Source organism: Solea senegalensis, linkage group LG19, assembly GCF_019176455.1.
Source record: "Solea senegalensis isolate Sse05_10M linkage group LG19, IFAPA_SoseM_1, whole genome shotgun sequence".
NCBI classification, from domain to species: domain Eukaryota; kingdom Metazoa; phylum Chordata; class Actinopteri; order Pleuronectiformes; family Soleidae; genus Solea; species Solea senegalensis.
Genome location: NC_058038.1, coordinates 13,200,106 through 13,222,582, shown reverse-complemented (window position 1 = coordinate 13,222,582; position 22,477 = coordinate 13,200,106). Strand labels below are relative to the sequence as shown.

Below are 22,477 nucleotides of genomic sequence, written 5' to 3'. Positions count from 1 at the left end.
GTTCAAATTAAAATACTAGACTCAAAAGATGGTGATATTTCATTTAGTTTGAAGTTTATGTTTTTCTTAAGACGGAGCACAATGTCTTCATATGGTCAGGGATGTTTAATAGGTTGTAGATTAAAATGATTTTCAAGTAAACCGGAAGGGAACCCTCATACAAAATCAAAGCATCACAAAAACCTGGTTATTTTATTGGGAAATTCATTGTCTTAATTATTATATAAATTTTTTTTTTAAATGTTTTGGACAATGTCAGTACTTAGCTTAGTACTTTGTTTACACAACAAACCCAGATGTTGGGTTTCTCTATACTGTAAAGTTTCTGCCTTGCTATGTTAAGTGCCCTGAGTATTTGGTGCTGAACAAATTAATAAGAGAACTCAGCAAAGTGCTGCTATGGATCGGAAATTGTCAAACTATCAGGTTGCCTTTGCCTCCTGAGAGGAATACTTCACCGATTTGCATTTAGCTTGGTTTTTATTTTGTATTTGTATTTAGCTCCTCTTGTTGTTGATGTGCAGGTTTTGAGATGCCACATCACAGGATTTAAAGCAATGAATTGCTCCTCTTATACTTCTACGAATGTTTGTAGTGGTTATTTCACCAGAGAGCCAGACAAAACCAGTGAAAGATTGGGAAAAAAAAAGACAATAGATTTATTTTAACCAGCATCTTAATAGACAAGACAGATGTTTATTTAACCGAAACATCTCTTCAGGCTTTCCAAAACTTGAAGCATGGCCTAGTCAAATGATCACCAAAACATTTCTCTACACATCAGCTACTATATAAAAATGTATAAAATCAAATCTTTTTTTTCTGAAGTGGACAGAAACAAAAGAAAAACCCAGCCCAATTCCTGAACTCAGTTATACTGTTCATTATGTGATGGCCAGTCCTCAAACAGAACAAGAGCAAACTGAGCGAACCTAGCCCAACAACCAGTAAAGTCAGCTTACCTAATCCTCCCTCTATTAATAGATCTATCGGTCTGCAAGTGTAGAAACATCATTAATATTACAAAACCGGAACTCAGGGTGATCTGGGTGTGGTTTATGTACAAAAACAGAAGTAACAGGAGCAAGAATGAACATACTGTACAGCAGTTATGTGGGGCAGAGAAATAAAACTAGTGGAATTCGTTGACACGTTGCAAAGAAGAAGTCGCTGCTGAACCCAGGCCGGGAAGGGTGGTTGTGTTGAGGAGGGAAAATGTGCCAGATGTGGTTGGTTACATCAGGCCTCCCGTCTGTTGTTGAAATACATCGATTGTGTCTTCATCTTCCATTTCCAACTGGTAAAAGAAAAATGTAAACAAAAAAGTTATTCCCTCTGACAGGCAATAAAGTAAACATTGTTGAGTGACTGTGACTGTTTTATTTAAAGTAGAAAGATGACCGAAGGTGAAACACAATTTACGTCCAAAAGAGCATCAGTGTAGTGTATAATAGGGCTGACTTTAACTAAATAACATTTAATAACATACTTTACACTGACGCAAACTCAGGAAGTTGTATCTTTCAGCAGCAGGTTCATAAGCCTCTTCCTACAGTGTAATATTCAAGATCGGTTTGAGAAATTACCAACTACAATTGAGTTTAATGTGCTCTGACAGTCTGGGACATTTACGTGCTTCCATGATGCTCGACTGAAACTCAGCCAGCATATCCTATTATAGCATTTTTCCACTATAAAGTCCCAGCACACCTTGTTTTAGCATCCTATGATGAAGATGCAATGTACCTGGAGATAAACACGTCAAGGATTTTTAACTGATCTAAAGTTCGGCATTGTTCAACTGTTTGATTCCAGTGTCGCCTGTCGCGCTCATGATTCTTCCAGTGCCGACACTCTGCCAATCGGGGTCTGTCGACGTCACACATAGTATCGGCTCAGCTCGCTTGGAACCGCTTAAGAGCAGGTACTAAAAAATTACCAGTTACCAGGTACTATCGCTAATGTAAAAGCCCCAAAAAGAGCAGAGTAACATGCAAATATTGTACATCAGAAAAAAGTAAAATGCATGAACTCAAGTGGCACAGAAAATAAGGCATGATATTTGAATGCCTCATTGGTAAAGGATGGCACATAAGAGTACATCAACAGGAGGATGGAAACACGTGAAACTGTATAAGCAGGATATGGTGCCCTGTGAATAAACAGTATGTAAATACAGAATGTTAATGACTTTTTCAAAAGATAAATTCATTGTTTCAGTACATCCACCTTACCTGTGCTGGTGTGTCTGTCTCATTTATCGGCTGGCCATCAAATCTGAACCTGATTTGCCTCATTGACAATCCCTGGAGGAGACAAAGACATTGAGCAGTAAACCTTCATGTGTCTGCAGAATCAAACCATCCCACCTCCTTAAAGTGCTGGGCGATACTAACCATGTGACCTTAACAGTGCTTCGACTATTTAACATCCTAATCACACACAGACCACAGAACGTTTCGTAGGAATTGCAGCTGTGATCAGCATTTGAAACATTGTAAGCTGTACTGTCTCTTGCAGTGAAATAGAAATACAAGGAACAATGAAAAACACCCGTTAATATTGTAGGTTTAAAGAAAAAAGAAAAGAAAAGAAAAAAGAGCTGCATGACAAACGTGTATCTTTTACTCTCCAATGAAAATTTGGGCTGGATTTTCAGTCTTACAGCCATTTGAAGACCCATTTCCATTTTAATTTTAAATTAAATTTAATTTCATACTTTCTCTTTAACTTTTGCATGTGGGTTATTGCGTAGTTTTAGTAGCCATGCGATCACAGTTCAAATTGAGATTACAGTACATTGTTAGAATTCTGGCATGCATCCCAATGTTACCTCATTAGAACAAGTGATAAATAGGAAGTCAACATCTCTGCATCCATTAAAGCCGGCACCTTGGCAAAGGACGCCCTCAGAGGTAATTTGGATCATAAATGTTGACCGAAAATTGATGAACATAGAGGAAACCAGATGTTTAAGGAGATGAGAACGAGGTGAAATCTTGAACTGTGTTAAGCTGAGGTTAGATACAGTCTGTGCTGACTCTGCAGCCCCAACTGTGCCAGCAAACCTGGCTCGTAGCCACTGAACAATAACTCTCAGGAAAATGACTCAAAATGTGACCAAGATGCCCGTGTTTCTTATGGCTGTATCTAACGATTATTTTCACAATCAATCAATCTGTAGACTATTTTCTCAATTAGTCAAGTAATTTAACTAATTTATTTGGTCTGTAAAAATGTCTGAAAATGCACAAACCAAAATGATTAAATTTTAATTATTTCTTTGTTATATGGAGCAAAGAAGCTAGACAATATTCAGTTTTAATTATTAAAACAACTATCAAACAAAAATGGATTCATCCATAATCAAAGTAGTTGACAATTAATTTAGTAATCAATTGATAATCGAATAATCGTTGCAGCCCAAATCTTTTTTAATAAGCACCAGCTGCCTTTCTTTGGTCTGACCTTTTACAGCTCAGTGTATTGCATGTGAATTGTCTGGTGGATAAAACAACATTATGAGGCAAATTTCATGAAGTTCTTGACATCTCTGGCACACTGTAATGTAAGCTTTAAAATGAAATGAATACCTGCTGTTAACTGAAACGTTCATGACAAAGAGAAACACATTTTGACCTCATGATTTTATGCTTTTTTTTTAATTGCCCATAATTAAATATTTGTTTGAACAAGGTTAGTTTTGCGTTATTAAAAAAAGCTGTAAACTTAAAGCTTACTAGTCATTAATCATTGTACAGTTCTTACTTCTGGCTTTGAACAATATCGAACATACTGATACTTAAAAAGTACATTATGGATATCCATAATTATTTCCATATGATGGGAGGTGCAGCATAACACAGCTCTTGTATGCTCTGCTCCAATTGAAAGATACATATCTGTGTAAATATTGTTCTTTGATATGTACGACTACAATATCTCTTCTGCGCCAACAAATTGCATTTTGATAGACCTTTTACTGGCAGACAGCAAGATGCAGAATAAGATTGAGTGCGAGTAATAACTTAATTGATGGCTGCGTTTCATAATGTTACTGTACTGCTACAGACTCTTTTTTTTTTTTTAAGAACACTGACTCACTTGCAAACTCTATATAAACCTCACACACATATATTAGTCGTATTTATATATTTTTTTTGATATAAATATTGTGCATGTTGATATCACGATACTGCACCTCGAGACTATGTTATGTGTTAGACCTGTGTTTGACAAGTCTGAATGTTTTTCTGGGACAAAGATCTACTGTAAGCAGCTTTGGTGCCTGAGAATGACTGGTTTTAGTGGTTATCACACAGGAAACCAATAAACCACCAACCTGAAACAAATATCATCCTGGATGTTCACAGCTGATGGCTGTTAATTGTCGGTGCTGTGTCTTACCCACCTGTCTCTCGCAGTAGGCCTTCATGAGTTTGATGAGTGGCGTGTGTCTTTTGATCTTAAACTGCACTACAGACCCATCCTGACCTGCTACCTTCAGGTTTATGTGTTCATTGTTTTCTGTCTTGACTGCTTCCTGGGGGACAGAGGAAGAGAGAGAAAAGCATATTAAACACAAATTACTCAGTTGATCTACTAAACTAACAATTAGAACTGTTACAACATTAGTGAAACAATGAACTGAATCAAAGTATTTGGTTTACTAAGGTAAACCAAATACTTTGATTCGTCAGGTGCTGCCATGCTAACCAATAGGTTTAGGATCTTGTGTCTAGAGCTGAAACAATTAAACGATTAGTCCATTATTGATTTTATATTATTTGATATTACTAAATTAATCAACAACTATACTGATAATCAATTAATCGGTTTGAAGCTTTTTTATTAAAACAAGATTTCCGATTGTTTAAGCTTCTTAAATGTGAATATTTTCTTCCTTTCTTTGCTCTAGATAACAAAGAAATCATTCAAATGAATCATTTTGGTTTGTGGACAAAACAAGACATTTGAGAACATCATCATTTCATTATCATCAGGTTTTCTGATCATTTATGGACCAAGTGATTAATCGAGAAAATAATCGTTAGTTGCAGCCAGCTCTATTTGTGTCTCATAATAATTAGATATTATTAACTCCACCAAAGAGGTTCTCTTTCTAGATAAATAACACATTCACATCTTTGATGTAGGCAGGACAGTATGATGTACTGTACAAAACCATTAGATTTGTTGTTTTAGCATCCTATAATGAAGTATGATGAATGAATGTATGTATTTCTCAATCACTTTATTAGACCACATCCACAAAAGTCAGGAAACATGTATGCAGTTTCTTCAAACATGTGTACATGACCCTGGATTCAAATTACATACACATATAAACTTAAACATGTATGAGTTTAAGTTAAGCTTGCTAATAGACCGATCTTTAGTCACATCACTCCAATCCAAATGTCAATGTTGACAAAAACATCCAATTGCACAGTTGTCACATTATTAGGTACATATGCAGCTCAAACCATTTCACTCTCATACAACAATCCTTCAGCAAATCAATCCAAATCAAATACAATTTTTTTGTTTTGTCATAATACTGTAGCTCCTTAACTTGTTGATTTATACAGGGTAGACAAAATAATGGTAACACCAGTTAACATAACACCAGTAAACACAACACCAGTAGACATTCTACCTCAAATATACAGCACATGGTTGACAACACTGTTTACAACACTGTTTACATGTCACATCAAAAGACACACGCCACTCATCACGTGATGGAAATGTGAAAAACCAGGATCACCACGTGGTAATAGATAAACAGGAACTAAAAATACATGTAAAGTACACACGTTAATTGGGCAGACAAACTTTACTGAAGCACATTTACCTTTTTTTCACACTCAGTTACAGGGTAAATCGGATCGGTACAAGCGACAGCCTGACATCAACAGACGGACAGATCCAGAGAAGAAGAAAACAGACCTGCTGTAGAGGTTTTGACTCACAGGTTTACCACTGTTGTCTGCACCAACTTCCTTCAACACGCAACGTTAACCACACACACACACACACACACACGATGGTAAAGTGGGTCGTACAGTAAGGATGACACCAGCTGGCGGCTCTGTGATCTGACCGTGCAAAAAAATAAAAGCCTTCTGCGCGCCTGTAGATGCGCGTTCACAAACCTTCCGGTCTATCAAAGTAGGGATGGCTAGTAGTTGAATTTAGACTCACAACTTTAACAGTGCACAACAAAAGACGTGGAAATGTCCGTGTTTAAACGCGCCCATATGTCACAAAGCCGCTCAAATAAAGTCGCATTTTGAAACAATGTAGAAAGACTCACCTTTGGTTTTTCATCAGCCATGGTCACTCTTTTGGCGCTTCTCTATGCTGCCACACAAAGAATACGAGTACGCGCACGTACTCGTGCCCGCTAGAAATTTTCGAACTCAGCGTGCGCGGTCACGCGTCATTGCGCGTCCACTGTACTGGGCGCTGAATGGTTCTCAGGAGTCACGAGTTTTAAAGCGCAGTCCCGCATGGGCGGGAGAGCGTGTATGCGCGTTAAAGCGGCATTGAGAAACACATGCACGCGCACAGCGGTGTTTTACTTCTTGTTGTTTGGTTTGCAGGGACATTTATCTCATATTTTGCCTCTGATCACCCTGCTGGTATCCATTTAATGCTTCATGGTTTAGTTACTACACTTATACTTTACACCACACTTACTAGGGAAGCAGTACAGCCACAAAATTGTTTGTTTCTTTATTTTAAAAACTGAACCCCAGCGGCCATCTTGTTTTTCTGTCTAGTGATTCAAATGCACTAAACTGCATTTAAACAAATAATTTGGCACAAAAGAGTGGATTGTATTTAAATGCAAATTATCCTAATCACATTACAGTTGACATATCTGTATGATATTTGCATTTTGAAAACAGAAAACAATACCTGTATTCTGATAATTTATTGCTGTGCTTTTGTGTGTGATCCTGCCCAGAACTTTAGATGAATTGATTATCCGTGACAATATATTTATCAATCACCAATATTTAAGCTCTATGTATGTTGGGGATAACTATACCATGAGGCAATGCTTTCGATGAGTGAACAGGCAGTAGACAGGGCAGCCCTTTCTCTGACGTCATTACACATGCGCCGTGAGGACTTTCGATGTGAAAGACTGAGGCGCGCGAGCCGCACCGTACCGTCGCTAATCCATGGCATGAAGTGATCATTACTACAAAGCCTGACATTTTACATTTTATGTTTTATTCCGCTAACAACGTTTTGTCCCCAATGGAGGAGGTGGATGTGGAGCCGGCGATCACTGTGAGTTACCGCCGTAGCACAGTTTAGTATTTTTAATACCAGTGAATAGCAGTGCTGCTAATAGCTAACCACACAGCGACAACCTGTCAACTAGTGTTTAAGTTGGACCAAAACACGCATGACCTGACATATGTGAGGTGTAAGAGCATTATATTTTGATAACCCGCTTCCAAACATATATGCACTATCACTACATTGCAATATAAAATGTTCACTAAGTTGGGAATGTGTCTCGTCTTCAGATGGATGTGTATCAGAAACAATTGAGCCACATCTACAATGTACTTGTAATAACCTGTCTCTTTCTTTAATTGCAGAATATTCCTGCAGCCAGTCATAGCAAGCATTTGGGATTCGCATGGGGTCCTGGTGACATCCTTGTATATGAGACCCTGTACAAAACAATAGGTCTGTACATCAGTGTTCACAAAAGCTCCTTTTCTATGTTTTCACTGTCTCACCTTCTGTTTTTGTGCGATGTTATCATGTTACTCACTCTGTTTCCCATGCTATTCTCATCTCTGTGTCTTTAGGTAGTACAGGCTCTGGTTGTGCATTCATCCATGAGGTCAGGAAAGATGAAGATATATATTCCCCTATTTTACGCAAACTCTTCAATGAATCACATCACATCTTTGTTGGGCTCCAGACGATTAGGGAGGACCTTCCCAGCAAAAACAAAAAGTCTCAGTAAGTCTTCTATGCTTTTGCATGTTATTCTTGTCATTGCCTGTGATTTAAACCCTGGTTGATAAAGCCTTGCGTAAATTAGTTTAAAATTGAAAAAAAGCTCCTAATTAATCTCTTTCATACTTCTTAGGTTTGTCAGCATCAGTAAAAATTACAGATCTGTGATACGCGCTTGTATGGAAGAACTTCAGCAAGTTGCAGGTGAACATATTTGAAATACTTTCAACGTCTTAATTGTCAGAAATAGTCAAATTGACCTTTTTGTCTTCTCTGCAGTTTCAACAAAAGATGCACAAGTGGCCATGCAATATGGAAATCAGGTATGTTCTCATGCTTTGCGTACATCTGTTCCGCACACATGTAAATACATTTCACGCATTTCTGAAAAGCACACTAACCTGCATGCTATGAGCAATGATTATTATTTAAAAGATGTATGAAGTGATAAATAAGGATATGGATCTACTAGAGAGGAATCATTTTTGACTCAAATCAGCTATTTAACTGTTTTGGGGTTTTTTGGGGGCACAGGTGTCCATTCTGTTGGCTGTAGAGCTCATCTGGAATCTGTGTGAAGTGCTTTTCATCGATGCTGCGCCTGGTTAGAGTTTCATTTTGCATCTATAGATTTTAAACTTTCCTTCTTTTGTATTAATTTATTATTATTAATAAATAAGTTATTATTATTAAAATAGATTATAGAGGCACCCAAACAAATAAATCATCTGTCTGTTGCTATTTTCATAGCGGGTTCCCTGTTGCTCCACCTTCTGGACTGGGTGAGGTTACATAAGGCTGATGTGGATGAGAAGGCCAGAGATGTGCTGCAAAGCGAGAGTCCTGCTGAGCACCATGACTACTGGGATGTGGTAGGTCCTAGGACAAAATAGGCGCATGCTTTTCTCAGATTTTGTTTGGTGTAGAGCTCAGTGTGAAATCTCTTCTTTTATAAGAAGTTGTCTGTCTGTGATTTGCAGGTGGTGAGTTATGTGCTGCAGGGTAGGTTGGAAGAAGCCAGACAGATGCTGGTGAAGCAGGCCACTCTGCATCCTGCTGCCAGAAACATGTACAAGTTGATGGACACTCTGCTCAGCAAGATGCCCTTCTACAATGTAAGATACATTTTCAATGGCATAGCTTATCGTGCACTCACATTTGCTATAAAATTTCATTTAATTGCAGTAGTAATCCACTGCTTTTTCATAATTCAAATGACTACACTACACTACACATAGGCCAACACATGTGTAGTGGTGTTCATCTCTGAACTCTCTTTGATAATTCCTCAGCCTGGTGGCACCCAGACATTAACAGAGTTTGATGTGAAGTGGAGACACTGGCACGAGGAGGTGGACCGCTGCTTACAGGACAGCTCGTTTGCCAGCAACCAACATCTGGAGCTCATCTGCAAGGTTAGTGACCCTGTGTCTCAGTATCAGTAAACCTCCTAAACAGCACTGTTTTGTTGTATTCTATTAGCTTGAGGTCCCATTCTCTAAGGAACTTTGCTGTTTAAAGTCATTACAGTTCTGTGAAGCTGGATCCCAAAGACTTATCTGTACATGTATTTGACTTTGTTATTAATTGTTATTTCACAATTTTAAATTTGTATCAATCCATCACCTCTCAAACATTTTTTCCATCTATTTTAATCTTAGATCTTAGTGGGGGATGAAGACACTTTGCTCACACAAAAGGAATTGCTGAGCACTTGGTACCACTTCCTAGTTACTCGACTGCTGTTCTGCCACCCGACGGTCAAACCCACTGAGATACATTACTATGCACAGGTAAACTGCACTAACTGCTGCTGTACTTGAACGTGGAACGTGGATATTCAGACTCTCTGATACTGCATTCTGGTTATTTACTCTGTGCATGTGTGTGCTTATACTGCAGTCATGCTTGAGCATGTTTCTGGACTCACGGAGTGTCCCAGAGCCACTGGACAGCATTTTACTGGCTGCCTTTGAGTTTGACATTCATCAGGTCATCAAGGACTGCAGGTAAGATGTAGGGTTTAGTGATGGGTCCAAAGTTTAGTACATGTTAGTACACAGTCACAATAAATGTCTATTTTCTTCTTCCATTTCTTCGTAGAATGAATTAAGTTAATAGTGCACAAAATGTTTGTAAATATGTATATTCCAAGTCTCTGTAGTTAAACAGATTTTACACTCTTTCTCCTAATTTCACCTCCATGTGTCTGTCCAGCATTGCTCTCAACAACTGGTGGTTTGTATCCCATTTGACAGACCTCTTGGATCACTGCAAACTCCTGCAGTCTCACAATCTACAGTGAGCACTCTTTTTTTTATACATTTGCAATTAAATACAACATTTTATTTGGCATAAATAAAATAATTGCCATAATAACCAGATCTCTGTGGTGTGTTTGCAGCTTTGGCTCCAACTTGAGAGAGTTTCTCCTGTTAGAATATGCATCTGGCCTCTTCACCCATCACAGGTATGTCTTTAGTAATGATTATATTTATAGGATGGAAGTCATTTGCAATTAACGGTATATCTTTTTTATTTATGCGTTTTCCCTATGTGTGTCAAGTCTTTGGCAGTTGGCTGTGGACTACTTTGACAACTGTCCAGAGTTTGGTCGCGTTTACCTGGAGCTACAGATTGAGCGAGTTCCTTTAGACACAGAGCGCAAAGCCCTCAAGGTGCTCAGGGTCTGCGAGCAGAGGCAAATGTCAGAGCAAGGTAACACTTCCTTCTCTCTCTGCTTGTGTTACACAAACAAATAAGTAAAACAATATGTTAAATGTTTTGTCTTTACTCAGTGCGGAGTATCTGTAAGATCATGGCTATGCGGGCACTGAGGAACAACAGACTGGGCTCTGCTCTGTCCTGGAGCATCAGGGCCAAAGATGCTGCCTTTGCCACCCTCATTTCAGAGAGGTCAGTTCTTTTAACTACGCACATAATGTTAAAGACGTTTTTCATCACCTCAAATAGTAGTGCTGTTCAAAGAACACCAGCAGTGTAACGATCGTTCCTGAAACCTGAGAATAGAAAGGGTTTCAGTGTTAACACTCAATGCAATGTTATTGATACTAAAGGAGTTAAGTCAATAGAATTCTCTGTTTCATTGCTTCATACCATTATGTATTAATATCATTCATCATTTATTTATCGCATTTACTCTCCCTCTAACACACACACACATATTGGAGAAAACATTGAGTGTTTAATTAATAGAAAAGAAACCAACCTATAACAGCCAGGGTGGAGTGGCTCAATGGTTAAGACCGGTACGCTGTGTGCGAAAGACATCATGGTCGCAAGTTGGATTCCACCCCTGGCTGATTGTACTTAATGCCATTGTAAGTCGCTTTGGATAAAAGCGTCTGCTAAATGACATGTAATAACACAGCTATGTTAGCAGCCTGCAGCCCACAAATCAATCAGAATCATACGAACACTGTAGCCTCAGTTCACTTTTCAAATGGTTTCTAAGTGTGTACATGCTTTTCCCCCCCCCCACCCTTCAGGTTCCTACAGGATTACTGTGCGAAAGGGACTTTCTCTGATCTGGATCTGATAGACAACTTGGGTCCGGCTATGCTGCTCAGTGACAGGCTGACTTTCCTTGGTATGGGCATGCATATTCAGTCGTGGACAGACTCACTCAGGCTGTCACATGAGACAGACACGTGTGCGAGTTTGCGCACACAGATCTAAATAAAGCTTAATGCAACAGCATGTGACTTTAAGTAAAACGTGTAAAAAAAAAAAGTCCAGATCAAAGTGCATTTATGAAAAGGATAAGGTCAACTGAACTCATGGGATGTAAATAGTTTCCCATATTTAAAACAATGAAGTGATTAAACTACTAAATTCCTGAAAATTTAAAAAGACCTCACTCTGCAGTGATGTATAAAGCAATGTGAGAAGAGGAAGAAACAAAAAGCACTTAAGCATTTCTTTTTTGGGTTTTTTGTAAACAACAATGAGAACCATTCACACTCATTAAAGATATCATGATTGAAAAGTGTTCAGGCACTGATCAATCTTGCCATGGTTACTGATTACAAACACTGCTGCCTTTACTTTCCCAGGAAAGTACAGAGAGTTCCACAAGTTATACGGAGAAAAGAGCTTCAGGGAGGCAGCAAAGCTGCTCCTCTCCCTCATGACGGCCAAGATCGCCCCCCGTAGCTTCTGGATGACTCTGCTGACTGACGCCCTGCCGCTGCTCGAGCAGAAAGAGGTCAGTCACCACTCAGTGTTCAGTATCATATTGATATGAAGTACTTTTTCATGAATAGTTACATAAAATGCTCAGAAAACACACAAGTTCTGCTTTGTCATTTTTTCCCCTCAGGTGATCTTCTCAGCAGACCAAACCTATGAGCTGATGTTCTGTTTAGAGGAGCTGACCTCCTCAATGAACACCACAGCTCCCACTAGAGACAAGCCCATGCAGGTACACACCACAAACGCACTCCTTTCAAGTAAAAGTGTACCGACTGATCTACACTGTACAGGACTTCTGATCCTCTTGAATGATTTCTCGCAATAGCCACAAAACCCATTCCAGTTCTGATTGGATTGCGTTTGTCTTTACAGGAGGAAGACCTAGAGCTGACTAAAGTGGAGCTTCTGAGACTCGCTCTGGCCAGAAACCTGGCTATGGCTATAGTCAAAGAGGGAACTGTGGAAACATGAACGGCAACTTTTTTTTGTATTGTGTATATAAAAATCTAGTAATCAAAATGTGCTCTTTGATAATAAAACTTCTCAAGATTTATATTCTCTTGGCCTCATTTTTACAACAAGTAAATAAGCGTAGAATGTCAAACATCCATTGAAAGAAGGATTTATTTTCCCATGCAGAGAACAAATGGCACATCATACAGTATGTACAGACCCCAACACTCAAAATCTACATGTCACATGTTCACTTGTCATACAACAGACAGTAAATTACATCCTATTTACATTAAACACACATGTCTGTATGATAAACTGAGGACTGCCAGAGAGGGGAACACAGGCTGATTTATGAAAACTAACGCTCAGGAGAGTTTGACTCCTTCCCACTGTTGCACAAAAATGATCTGCCTTATAATAATCCTCCATTTAATTCTAATTTCTAGGTTCTGTGACACACTGAAATAGAACAAAAAATTACAAGAATGCTTTCAACACAGACTAGTAGATAAAAAAAAAATTTAATTTAAACAAATGTACAGATACTGCTAATGTAAAGGCTGTAGCCCACTTTCACGTTGGGGCAAATCACTTTTCATTTTTAAATAATTACTTTAAATGATAATTAAACTATATACACTGCTGTTGGCTGGCTAATTCTGCCTTTAAACATTGTTGGTCCACTTATCTTGCACAGGGCTTCATTATTTTAAAATCACAGTTTATTTCACCAAAATTGTCACACAATAAATACATTAACAAGTCCACCATCTTCCTGCAGGGACAATGTATGACTACTTTATTTTCCAGTGTAACTCCATCAGCGCGAATCTACCATTTCAAGTAATAGCTCCTAAGCTCTGTAAACATACTGTAGAGGCTCAGTTCTTTTAAAGTTCCTGTTCTGCTGCAGTGCAACATTTCAGCGTAATATTTTCAGTACATTCGGTAAGATCCATTAAAATAAGAATCTAATTTCTTCTTTGGTGTTCTACAGCTGGCATCTGTAATGTTGCATTACTGCCTTCTCCTGGACTTCTCCATTGCACTACAATACAAAATCAACATGAATCTTAAAACCTGTAATCGGGTGTAAAAAACACCACAGCTAACTCACTTGTTACTTTCTCAAATATCTGCAGAAACCTCTTTAGAGATACAGGTGCAAGTTGTAGTTGTTAACATCTCACTATTAGGATCGACAATGGCCTGAAGATGAAAAATAACTAAGGAATGTGACGCTGAAAGCACTGTCCCCCTCGTCTCTCTGGGATGTGTGAGAATTCACACACACACACACACACACACACCCCTTCATGGAGTATGACCTGGACTGTCCCTGCTGAGGGCCTGCGCAATGCTATAGATGACCCCATGTCTCTGGTGGGGGGAACTGGTCCACCTCTCCTACCTCATTGCACGGGTGGTCTCCGAGCATGAAAGCCAGCTTGTAGCGCAGACGCACGTTCTCCTATGAAACAGAAACACAGAGTTCTATAAACACGTTTCAGACACAAACTCTTTGGGAATTGGGTCGCAACATTCTCCATACTTTGCTTTTCACATGTAATGAATGCAGTGGGACACAGTTTGGGTTTTCTAGCTTGATCATGCAGGAGGAAGGACACATGACCAGTTTCTCCTACATTATCACACAAGACAACTGGCAAATTCTGCAGCCACACATTTCTCCTCTACACACACTCGAGAGTGCAGTGCACATCTGAAAGAAGCTTATGATAGACAGCGATGTGGCTCAGAAACACCGGTTGGTCTATCGTTTGGCTACCTACCTTTGCTGGATTAACCAGCAACATGATCTGGGTGATGGAGGCAGGAGGTAGGATGGGATTGAAAGGTGCCAGTTCTGTTCCTGATGGAGGCTGCAGCTTCACCTTCATTGACTGACGCAGAGCAAGAGAAAGAGTGAGCATTTTTAATGCCTTTATTTGAGGAAAGGTTCACATCTTATCTTTGCATGTCCACAAACTGAAGGTAGCCAAAAGAAGCGCCACTGTCCTGAGGAGGCAACATGATGACTAGTGCCTTCAAACACCACAGAGGATCAAGTCCTAATAGAAAGGTTCTTACAACCACTAAAATCAGAGAGCGCAAACCTCCACAGAGACCTCTCAGTTTCCCAGTGTCAGAACACTCCCCTTACTCGTAAGGACAAGTATTTTAAAACATCCTGAATCCTGAACTGCCCATATCACCACCAAAATCTGATCATTTGTTCCTTGGGCCAAAACCTATATTCACAGAAGATCCTAAATCAGCCCTTTGCTTTTTGAGTTCTACTTCTCACAATGCACGTTTGTGTTTGTTGCAACTTCAGGACGGGGTACTTGACTTTACCTTGGGTACAGCGACTTGCAGTACCACATTGTGAACAGGGAGCGGCGCTGTATTGAGCGTAGAGACCACCATGACAAGTACATCAGGCCTGCCAGGGGGACAGTCGGATGCAAAGTTGATCAGCACACGGACACCACCCTTATCGTAGGCTGTCACAGGCAGCACTTTACCTGAAGACAGATGTCAAAGAATGAACACACTCATACTGTTAAGTAGCAGTTATGTTGCCTCTCTTCTCTCAGTCCTTACTCGGTCTGATGGCTTCCAGGGGAACATGCACATTGCTCAGGGAGAAGTCTATGGCTCTGGATGGACTGCCTTGGAGAGGAGGGTGAGACGGAGAGTGGAAGAGAGGGCTCCCCGGGGCTGAGCCCAGGCTCTGGACCTTTGTGTGGGACAAAGCAGGAGAGCCAGGCATTGCACAGTGGAAAAGAGCAGCTGAGGAGGGGGAGCCCTGTCCGGGTATGTGGGGAGGAGCTACTGCAGGAGTCACCCCAAAGCTGCTTCCTCTGGTTGTCATCTGATGTAAACTGAAAATCAATGTAATACATTGTGATGACACATCGACGGGGACATGGTTTGCTTTCGGTTCAAATCAGAAATCACTGGTTTGGACAGCTGTACCTCTTCGGATCTGAAAAGCCCATCATGGCCAGGCCTTGCAGGTTCTGGAGACTATGTACGCTGGTGGCTGGTTCAGCTTGAGGTACCACCGGACCTGAACAAGCTACACTGCCAAACAAATCCATGCTTGAAGCTGGAGCCTGCAGAGGACATGAGGAGACGTCATTGTTATTTACACACAGACAAGCAGTCAATGGTTTGATTACAATCACTCACAAAACTTTTTTTAAATATTTACCTGCAAGGAAGTCCACTGATTGGACAATTCATTCAATGTAGGTTTTGATTGGCTGCTCAGAGAGGAAGGGGGGTCATTTAATCCTGAAAGTAGCATAATATTGTGACAAGAGAATAATTTCTTTCAATAAATTGTACAGATTTGCAGTGGCTCCGCGGTAAAGCGAAACATCTTTGCTGTGGGTTTGTTTCCCAGCTCTGCTCATCAACATGCCAATGTGTCGTTGGTGAAGACATTTAACCTCCAAGTTGCACCAGACAGCTGTGCTGGCAGCGTGGGGGTGGGAATGAAAGATGTGTGAAAATGTGCTGCACAAAGATGCGCTGTATGGATGTGTGAGTAAATGGGTGAATGGCAAAAATTGTAGTGTAAAGCTGGTGTGTGGTCATCAACATCGATGAGCAGCATTCAGACATTACAAGCCACAAACCACATCACAGAAACTGCAGCATCAGAACAGAACCTTTTTTTTTGCTTACTGTTTGATAGAATGGCTGGACCAAATCACCCAATAAAATTTCATCTTTACAAAACTGGTAACAAATGCTGATTTTACAAAGTTATACTCTATACTGGGCAATTTGTTGGCCAGTAAATGCCTGGAAGCTCCAGATGAAACAAAATCCATTTTTAGTAATGATAAAATGATTATAAAACAATTGGACAGAGCCGGGAACCAAGTATAATTCCCAAAAAGATTTGTTTAATCCACGTCAAAATGAGGATATACTACCTAGGGAAAGCAGCTCATCATCAAGGAGCGAGAAAGCAGTGGAGGCCTTGTCGAGGGGGGGATGACTCGGGCTACTGCTCTGACTGCCGTGGGAGCCGGCCAGGCGTTTGGGAGGAGGAGGAAGGACAGGTATGGGAGAAATCGTGGTGTTGGTTGGGAAAGGATTTGAGAGCTGAGAGGGAAGGATGGCCGGCTGAGGAGGGCTCGGCGTGTCAAGGCCAGCGAGGTCTATCAAAGTATCTGTGGTCTCTGTGAAGGGATTAAGAAGATCGGAGCAGTTGAATTAATGACACGGACAGGGCATCTGGATGTTTTCTTTGTGGTCACTGCATAAACGTGCACCCGATTACAAAATATCTCTCACCACTTTCACTGTGACAAGCTGTGGATCGAGGCTCTTCACTGTCGCCGTTGATCGGTTGCCCCTCCACGATCTTCTTATAGGAGTTGATGACTCGGGAGAGATCGTCGCTGGCCTGCAGGATGTCACCTGAGCAGTCGGATGCAGGGGGTTAGAGATCACGCACGGTGACAAGGTCAGAAGGTCTTCATACGAACAAAATACAATACGGGCAAACCTAAACTGGTGTCATTGTCCTCTGTTTCAGTGGCCATTTTGAAAGCTGCCCGCCTCAGCTTGTCACATCGCTCGTACAGTTCCTAAGGAGAACAATAAGACTTTGTTCAGACACAATTATTGAACAACACAGACATGCAGTAACATATTCTCTTGTCTGAGCCTATAGAAATAAGATCATTTGAATTATACTTGAACTTCACATTACATAAAGTATAACAATATGTGTGCAGAAGACAAAGAATGGTGACAAATGCGGTGTCTTTGCACTTCGTTTGCATTTGTCAGACAAAGAAAAAACAATTCAATAAATGTTCAGTTATAAACTGTACATCACAACTCATACAATCACATGATTGTATGAGTTTTTCTCACTTCATGAATATATTTTACACATTGCAACTTTAAACTGGAATCAAACTTTCCATGACCTAGGTGGATAATCTGATTGATTTGAGTTAACGGTTTCATTAGTGGGTGAGTGTGCAGGAACACACCTTAATTATGTCCTTGTCTGAGTCAGAGGAGCTGTCTTTATTGTAGTGGGACAGCATTTCAGTCAACAGCTTGACATTGATGTTCACCTCCTCCAGTGTGAGGAGTCGCTTTGTCAGCTTCTGCACTCGGGCCTCATCCTGACACAGATGACAGGACACAAGAGATCAAAACTGGTAAAGCTGCATGTGAAAATACAACACTGTATATTTCTTACCAAAGTCCAGCAGGACAAACAAAATCCAGTGAGCCACAACTTCCTGTCTTACCTCCTTCACCATGTTTTTGATTAGTCTATTGGCTTCCTGTAGATCCTCTGGATTTTTACTCCGCAGGAGCTCAGCAAGCAGCTACATACACAAACACACACACAAACACCAGTTTGCTTTACTTATTGCAGAAATGCGTCCTAACTAATACATATAGAGTCCATGTCTCCTCTTGGGACTTAATTCTGGTAAAATCAAGACAGTACGACAAATGACTTTTTTTTTTAACTTGTCATTAGCATTTGTTGATGATGACAGCCACTCACAGCATCAGTGGTGATTCAGAAAAAAAAGCTATAGTATGTTCTTTGATTCCATTCCTTACCTTTCCCATGTCCTCATTGTCAAATACTGGATGCTTAGGTCGTGTCGGAGGGGAGGGAATCAGAGTCCTGTCCAATTGTAACTCTGGATCTTGTGTCACAAGGCCTGTGGAGAGGAGGGCAGTCTGGGATAATGAGATTCCTTTGAGGCTAGTGTGTGTTCTGACTGATCAAGTGAAAAGAAAGACAAATTGTTGAGCGTTTCATCCGCACCTTGTCTTTTGAGTGTCTGGTAGGCCTCACCAATCTTCGTTTCACTTGGAAAAGCGATTGTCCAGCTGTACAGCATCTCTACAATCTTCATCTTCACCTTCTCAGGTGCACTGTCACCCATGTACTAAAAACAAGAGGTGGTGGAGACTGGGCATTAGCTCATCTTTCAGCATACATTTCATTAGCATATTGTTTAAGCACATAAGACAGCTCACCTTTGGAGACACAACTTTAATCAGCTCATTCAAAAATCTGTATTTTCCCACTTCATTGTGAAACCTTCTCCCACAGTTCTTCATGCAAGCTTCCAATACCTGTACGCAAAATAGTTCACTAGTTGAGGAAAAACAGCTTGTTAACATGTGCAGTATGTTAGCCAACATACACAGTACAGCAAGAGACACCCTCTATCCTAAGACCCTCACATCAAATGAGGAAAAACTCCACAAAAATACAGAACACAGGAAGAGCCACAGAGGGGTGCAGGATTTCTTACTGTCAGAGCCTGAAGTGCTTCCCATTCTTGTGGTGAGTGGATTTTGTGGACGAGCAGTGTTACTGCTATCTGAGGACTACAAGAAGAAATTCCAGGTTAAAAAAAAAAAATATATCAAAACTTTTTCTAGGGCTGACTGACATTTTCACAAAATGCCATATACAGACATACCCCTCCAGTTCCTTGTTGATCTGATCACAGAAGCCAATGATGTACTCCCAGTCTTCCTGTCTGTTGGCTGGATGGGTGGCTTTATCTGCAGCAGAATGGCAGTGACATTAAATAAAATATTGTACTAAAGATTACAGTATATACACAATGTAATGACATTTGAATCTGAATTAGTCATCAAAGTGACAGAATTGACAGACAATTAATCTAAATCAATTTTAAAATTTGCCAATTTGCCATGGGACATCACATATTAATGAATACATGTAAAAGTAGCTGTAGGCTCATTTCTATAACTAGGCAGGTTGTAAAACATGAACGTGTAAGAATATGATGCTTCATTCATGACAGTAAACTGAATATCTTGATGGACTGTTGTTCAAATAAAACAATAAAGAAACCACATTTGTTGAGATAAATCATTTTGGAATATAATTTTACTGAAAAGTAGATAGACATACTTTGATTGTTAACACTGGACATTTATGTTTCAGCAGCCCATTATTGGGTTCCTCACAGACTAAAAATATAGTATAAAAATACAAATATCACAATAAAACAAACAAGACATCTGGACTGCAGTTCCAGTACTGGTTGTCTTTATGGATGTTCTTATAGTGAAATATAAGAAGAAAAATAGCAACAAATAAAACTACTTAAGAAATGGCTACCTGAGTAACTCCCTTCATATGTATCAATGAATATGTATCACAGCAAGTCTTGTGAGCACTATGACAATGCACTAATTGTTATCATCCTCCCTCTAAATACTGCTGTGATGGTGATTAGTTTGTTGTCAGTGTAGCTCGTTCATCGTCACTAAAGATTAATCTATTTCTGTCCGGCATAAAAATGAATCTTTAGTGAGGAACAGCTGTTTGTGTTACTGAACAAAAATCACTGCTGCCTCACTGAATTTGAGTGAATGTGCCCCATACTGTGTTTATGTTCGAGCTCTCCACCCATTCTACCGCTGCAAACAATGCACATCCTCCCACCACCGGGCAGCCTGTCCACCGAGCGACACACCGTCCCGTCCTCTGCAGCAACATTATCTAACTCATACTACATGTCATTTAATTCATGAAATGAATGAAATAAAACACTCACTGAGCCAAGATTCCAGCGACTCCCCTTCCTGGTACGCCATAGCACTGAAAACACATCGCGTGATGTCACCAACGTGAACGCCAGAGACCAAAATTAAACATTTGCATTTTTAACACAATAATAAGGATTGTTTAAAATTGAAATACAAAAAACCATTGACATTAAAATTTGCAAATTATAGACACTGTTACCCTGTATATCTTTTTTTATTTTTTTTTTTAAATCAGGCATCTGTAAAAGATATTATGCCGGGGTCCTACTTGACACTCACATTGTAAAGATGGCTACCATGTCAGGACTACTTAAACCGTGGTTACCAAGGTTGGTAAATATATCTGTCACCATTATAAAACTGTATACAATTGCGCTTTTAATGACGCCTTATTCTTTTATTGTGTATACAATTCCTCAGCTTTAAAAATTTTAAAGATTTTCTATCTTTTTTCTGGATATTTCAGTTACACTTACATGTCTTCTCCTGCTGTAGTCCATCAGCTTGAAGTTTTAACGTGTTGTGCGTTCAGTGATGGTCTTTTGCAGACCTTGGTTGAAACCAGTGGTTGTTTGAGTTGTTATTGATGCCTTTCCAATCATCTCTGATCAATGTGGGCATTCTCCTCTGACCTCTGGCATCAACAAAGTATTTCCACCGAGAGAAATGCTGCTCAACTCTGGATTTTTCTTTCCAGATAACTCTCTGTAAGCCTGAGATATGGTTGTGCATGAAAATGACAGCCTATCTTAACCATGCCACATTCAAAATCCCTTAAATCATTTTCCTTACCCATTATGATGCTTGGTTAATACTTCAGCATGTCTTCTTGACCATGCCTAGATGCATCGAGTCACTGTTATATCATTGGCTGATTGGATATTTGCATTAACAAGCAGTTGAACAGGTGTACCCAATAAAGGGGCCTGAGAGTGTAAGCAACGGTATGAAACTTAAATAAATCAGTGAGGATAATCAGTTTGTCACAAACTTGTCACTTGTTAATTGCCTGTCTGGTGCATACTTTGCCTGCAGGGTGTTCCTGGTAAGATGGAGCAGGTATAACCCCTACTATCTGGAGCCAGATGTCAGGAAGGAGACATACAGCAGACCAGAGGCGGAGCTGACTGCTGAGGAGAAAGAGCAGCAGCAGCTCAAAGTACTCAGACCCATCAAGGCAGCAACTAATGGAGTCACAAGCTCTGTTTTCAGTGACCCAGTCATCAGGTAACACAACCATGTTGGGTCATTGCAGCAGGGCGATCATTTGTTGCACCCGTTCAATCAAAACCTACTGATCTTTTTTTTTTTTCCCCTGGTCTTTGCTTTTCAGTAAATTCATCAATATGATGATGAAACACGGAGACAAGATTCTGGCCAGAGAGATCATGACACAAGTAAATAAAAGAAGAAAAATACAATTATAAATATTCTCCTCACTTTCTTACATTAGAGACAAATATTCATTTTTTTTCTTTTCTCAGACCCTGGAGAGCATAAAGAGGATACAGGTGGAGAAATACCACAAAGCTCCTGAGGTGAAAAAGGAGGAGATTGAGTGTAACCCCTACACAATTTTTCATCAGGCTCTGGAGAATTGTAAGCCTGTGGTTGGGCTGGCAAGCATACAGAAAGGTGGCAAGTACTACCAGGTCAGTGATAGGTCATATAGGTTGGGTTTGAAATGAAAAATAATCATGTTGAACAAAGAATAAACATACAAAATCCAAATGTGTTCTCTTCCTAGGTGCCTGTCCCTCTTACAGACAACCGACGTCGCTTCCTTGCTATGAAATGGATGATGACAGAGTGCAGGGACAACAAACACAGACGCACGCGCATGTATGAAAAACTTTCCCAAGAACTGTTGGCAGCATACATGAAGGAGGGTAATGTCATCAAGAAGAAACATGAGCTGCACAAGATGGCAGAATCCAACAGGGCTTATGCCCACTACCGCTGGTGGTAGAAAAAAAAAATCTTTGGACTAAAAATACTGTCAATTCAAAGGTCTCCTCCGATTGACAAACTGGACAGACATTGTGCTGGTCATGGATGATTCACTGACCCAATGAGCCACTCATTGAGTGAGAGTTTGACTGTAAATAGTAAACACCAAATAAATCTTTCAGTGGAAAGACTGCAATGTACTCATTCTAAGTTCTGTTCTGACTGATTAGACATGGCCGAACCCGAATTTTCACTCAGTTGT

General features: G+C 40.0%; 4 protein-coding genes across 4 annotated transcripts; 2 read left to right on the top strand and 2 right to left on the bottom strand.

Moving 5' to 3' along the window:
• Window positions 1-635: 635 nt before the first annotated feature.
• LOC122785801 (small ubiquitin-related modifier 2-like) lies at window positions 636-6,402 on the bottom strand. The gene is made up of 4 exons (XM_044051761.1): window positions 6,320-6,402; window positions 4,412-4,543; window positions 2,235-2,306; window positions 636-1,297 (listed from the first exon to the last, which is right to left on the bottom strand). The coding sequence occupies exons 1-4, from the start codon at window positions 6,338-6,340 to the stop codon at window positions 1,235-1,237; spliced, it is 288 nt and encodes a 95-aa protein (XP_043907696.1). The 5' UTR covers window positions 6,341-6,402; the 3' UTR covers window positions 636-1,234.
• A 739-nt stretch (window positions 6,403-7,141) lies between these two features.
• On the top strand, window positions 7,142-12,763 carry nup85 (nucleoporin 85). The gene is made up of 19 exons (XM_044050383.1): window positions 7,142-7,308; window positions 7,626-7,716; window positions 7,842-7,998; window positions 8,129-8,199; window positions 8,275-8,318; window positions 8,530-8,599; window positions 8,746-8,867; window positions 8,976-9,110; window positions 9,288-9,410; window positions 9,657-9,788; window positions 9,898-10,004; window positions 10,213-10,296; window positions 10,400-10,465; window positions 10,562-10,713; window positions 10,794-10,911; window positions 11,505-11,605; window positions 12,072-12,223; window positions 12,338-12,439; window positions 12,583-12,763. Exons 1-19 carry the CDS (start codon window positions 7,243-7,245, stop codon window positions 12,679-12,681), a joined length of 1,992 nt encoding a protein of 663 aa, XP_043906318.1. The 5' UTR covers window positions 7,142-7,242; the 3' UTR covers window positions 12,682-12,763.
• A 53-nt stretch (window positions 12,764-12,816) lies between these two features.
• On the bottom strand, window positions 12,817-20,882 carry gga3b (golgi associated, gamma adaptin ear containing, ARF binding protein 3b). The gene is made up of 18 exons (XM_044050382.1): window positions 20,742-20,882; window positions 20,274-20,317; window positions 19,164-19,248; window positions 18,993-19,068; window positions 18,712-18,810; window positions 18,497-18,620; window positions 18,286-18,389; window positions 17,961-18,041; window positions 17,694-17,831; window positions 17,198-17,279; window positions 16,984-17,109; window positions 16,620-16,868; window positions 15,887-15,969; window positions 15,649-15,788; window positions 15,274-15,554; window positions 15,025-15,194; window positions 14,460-14,570; window positions 12,817-14,137 (listed from the first exon to the last, which is right to left on the bottom strand). The coding sequence occupies exons 2-18, from the start codon at window positions 20,311-20,313 to the stop codon at window positions 14,027-14,029; spliced, it is 2,100 nt and encodes a 699-aa protein (XP_043906317.1). The 5' UTR covers window positions 20,314-20,317; window positions 20,742-20,882; the 3' UTR covers window positions 12,817-14,026.
• On the top strand, window positions 20,540-22,415 carry mrps7 (mitochondrial ribosomal protein S7). Its single transcript, XM_044050384.1, has 5 exons — window positions 20,540-20,594; window positions 21,301-21,492; window positions 21,599-21,662; window positions 21,750-21,917; window positions 22,013-22,415. Exons 1-5 carry the CDS (start codon window positions 20,554-20,556, stop codon window positions 22,232-22,234), a joined length of 687 nt encoding a protein of 228 aa, XP_043906319.1. The 5' UTR covers window positions 20,540-20,553; the 3' UTR covers window positions 22,235-22,415.
• The last annotated feature ends 62 nt before the right edge of the window (window positions 22,416-22,477 follow it).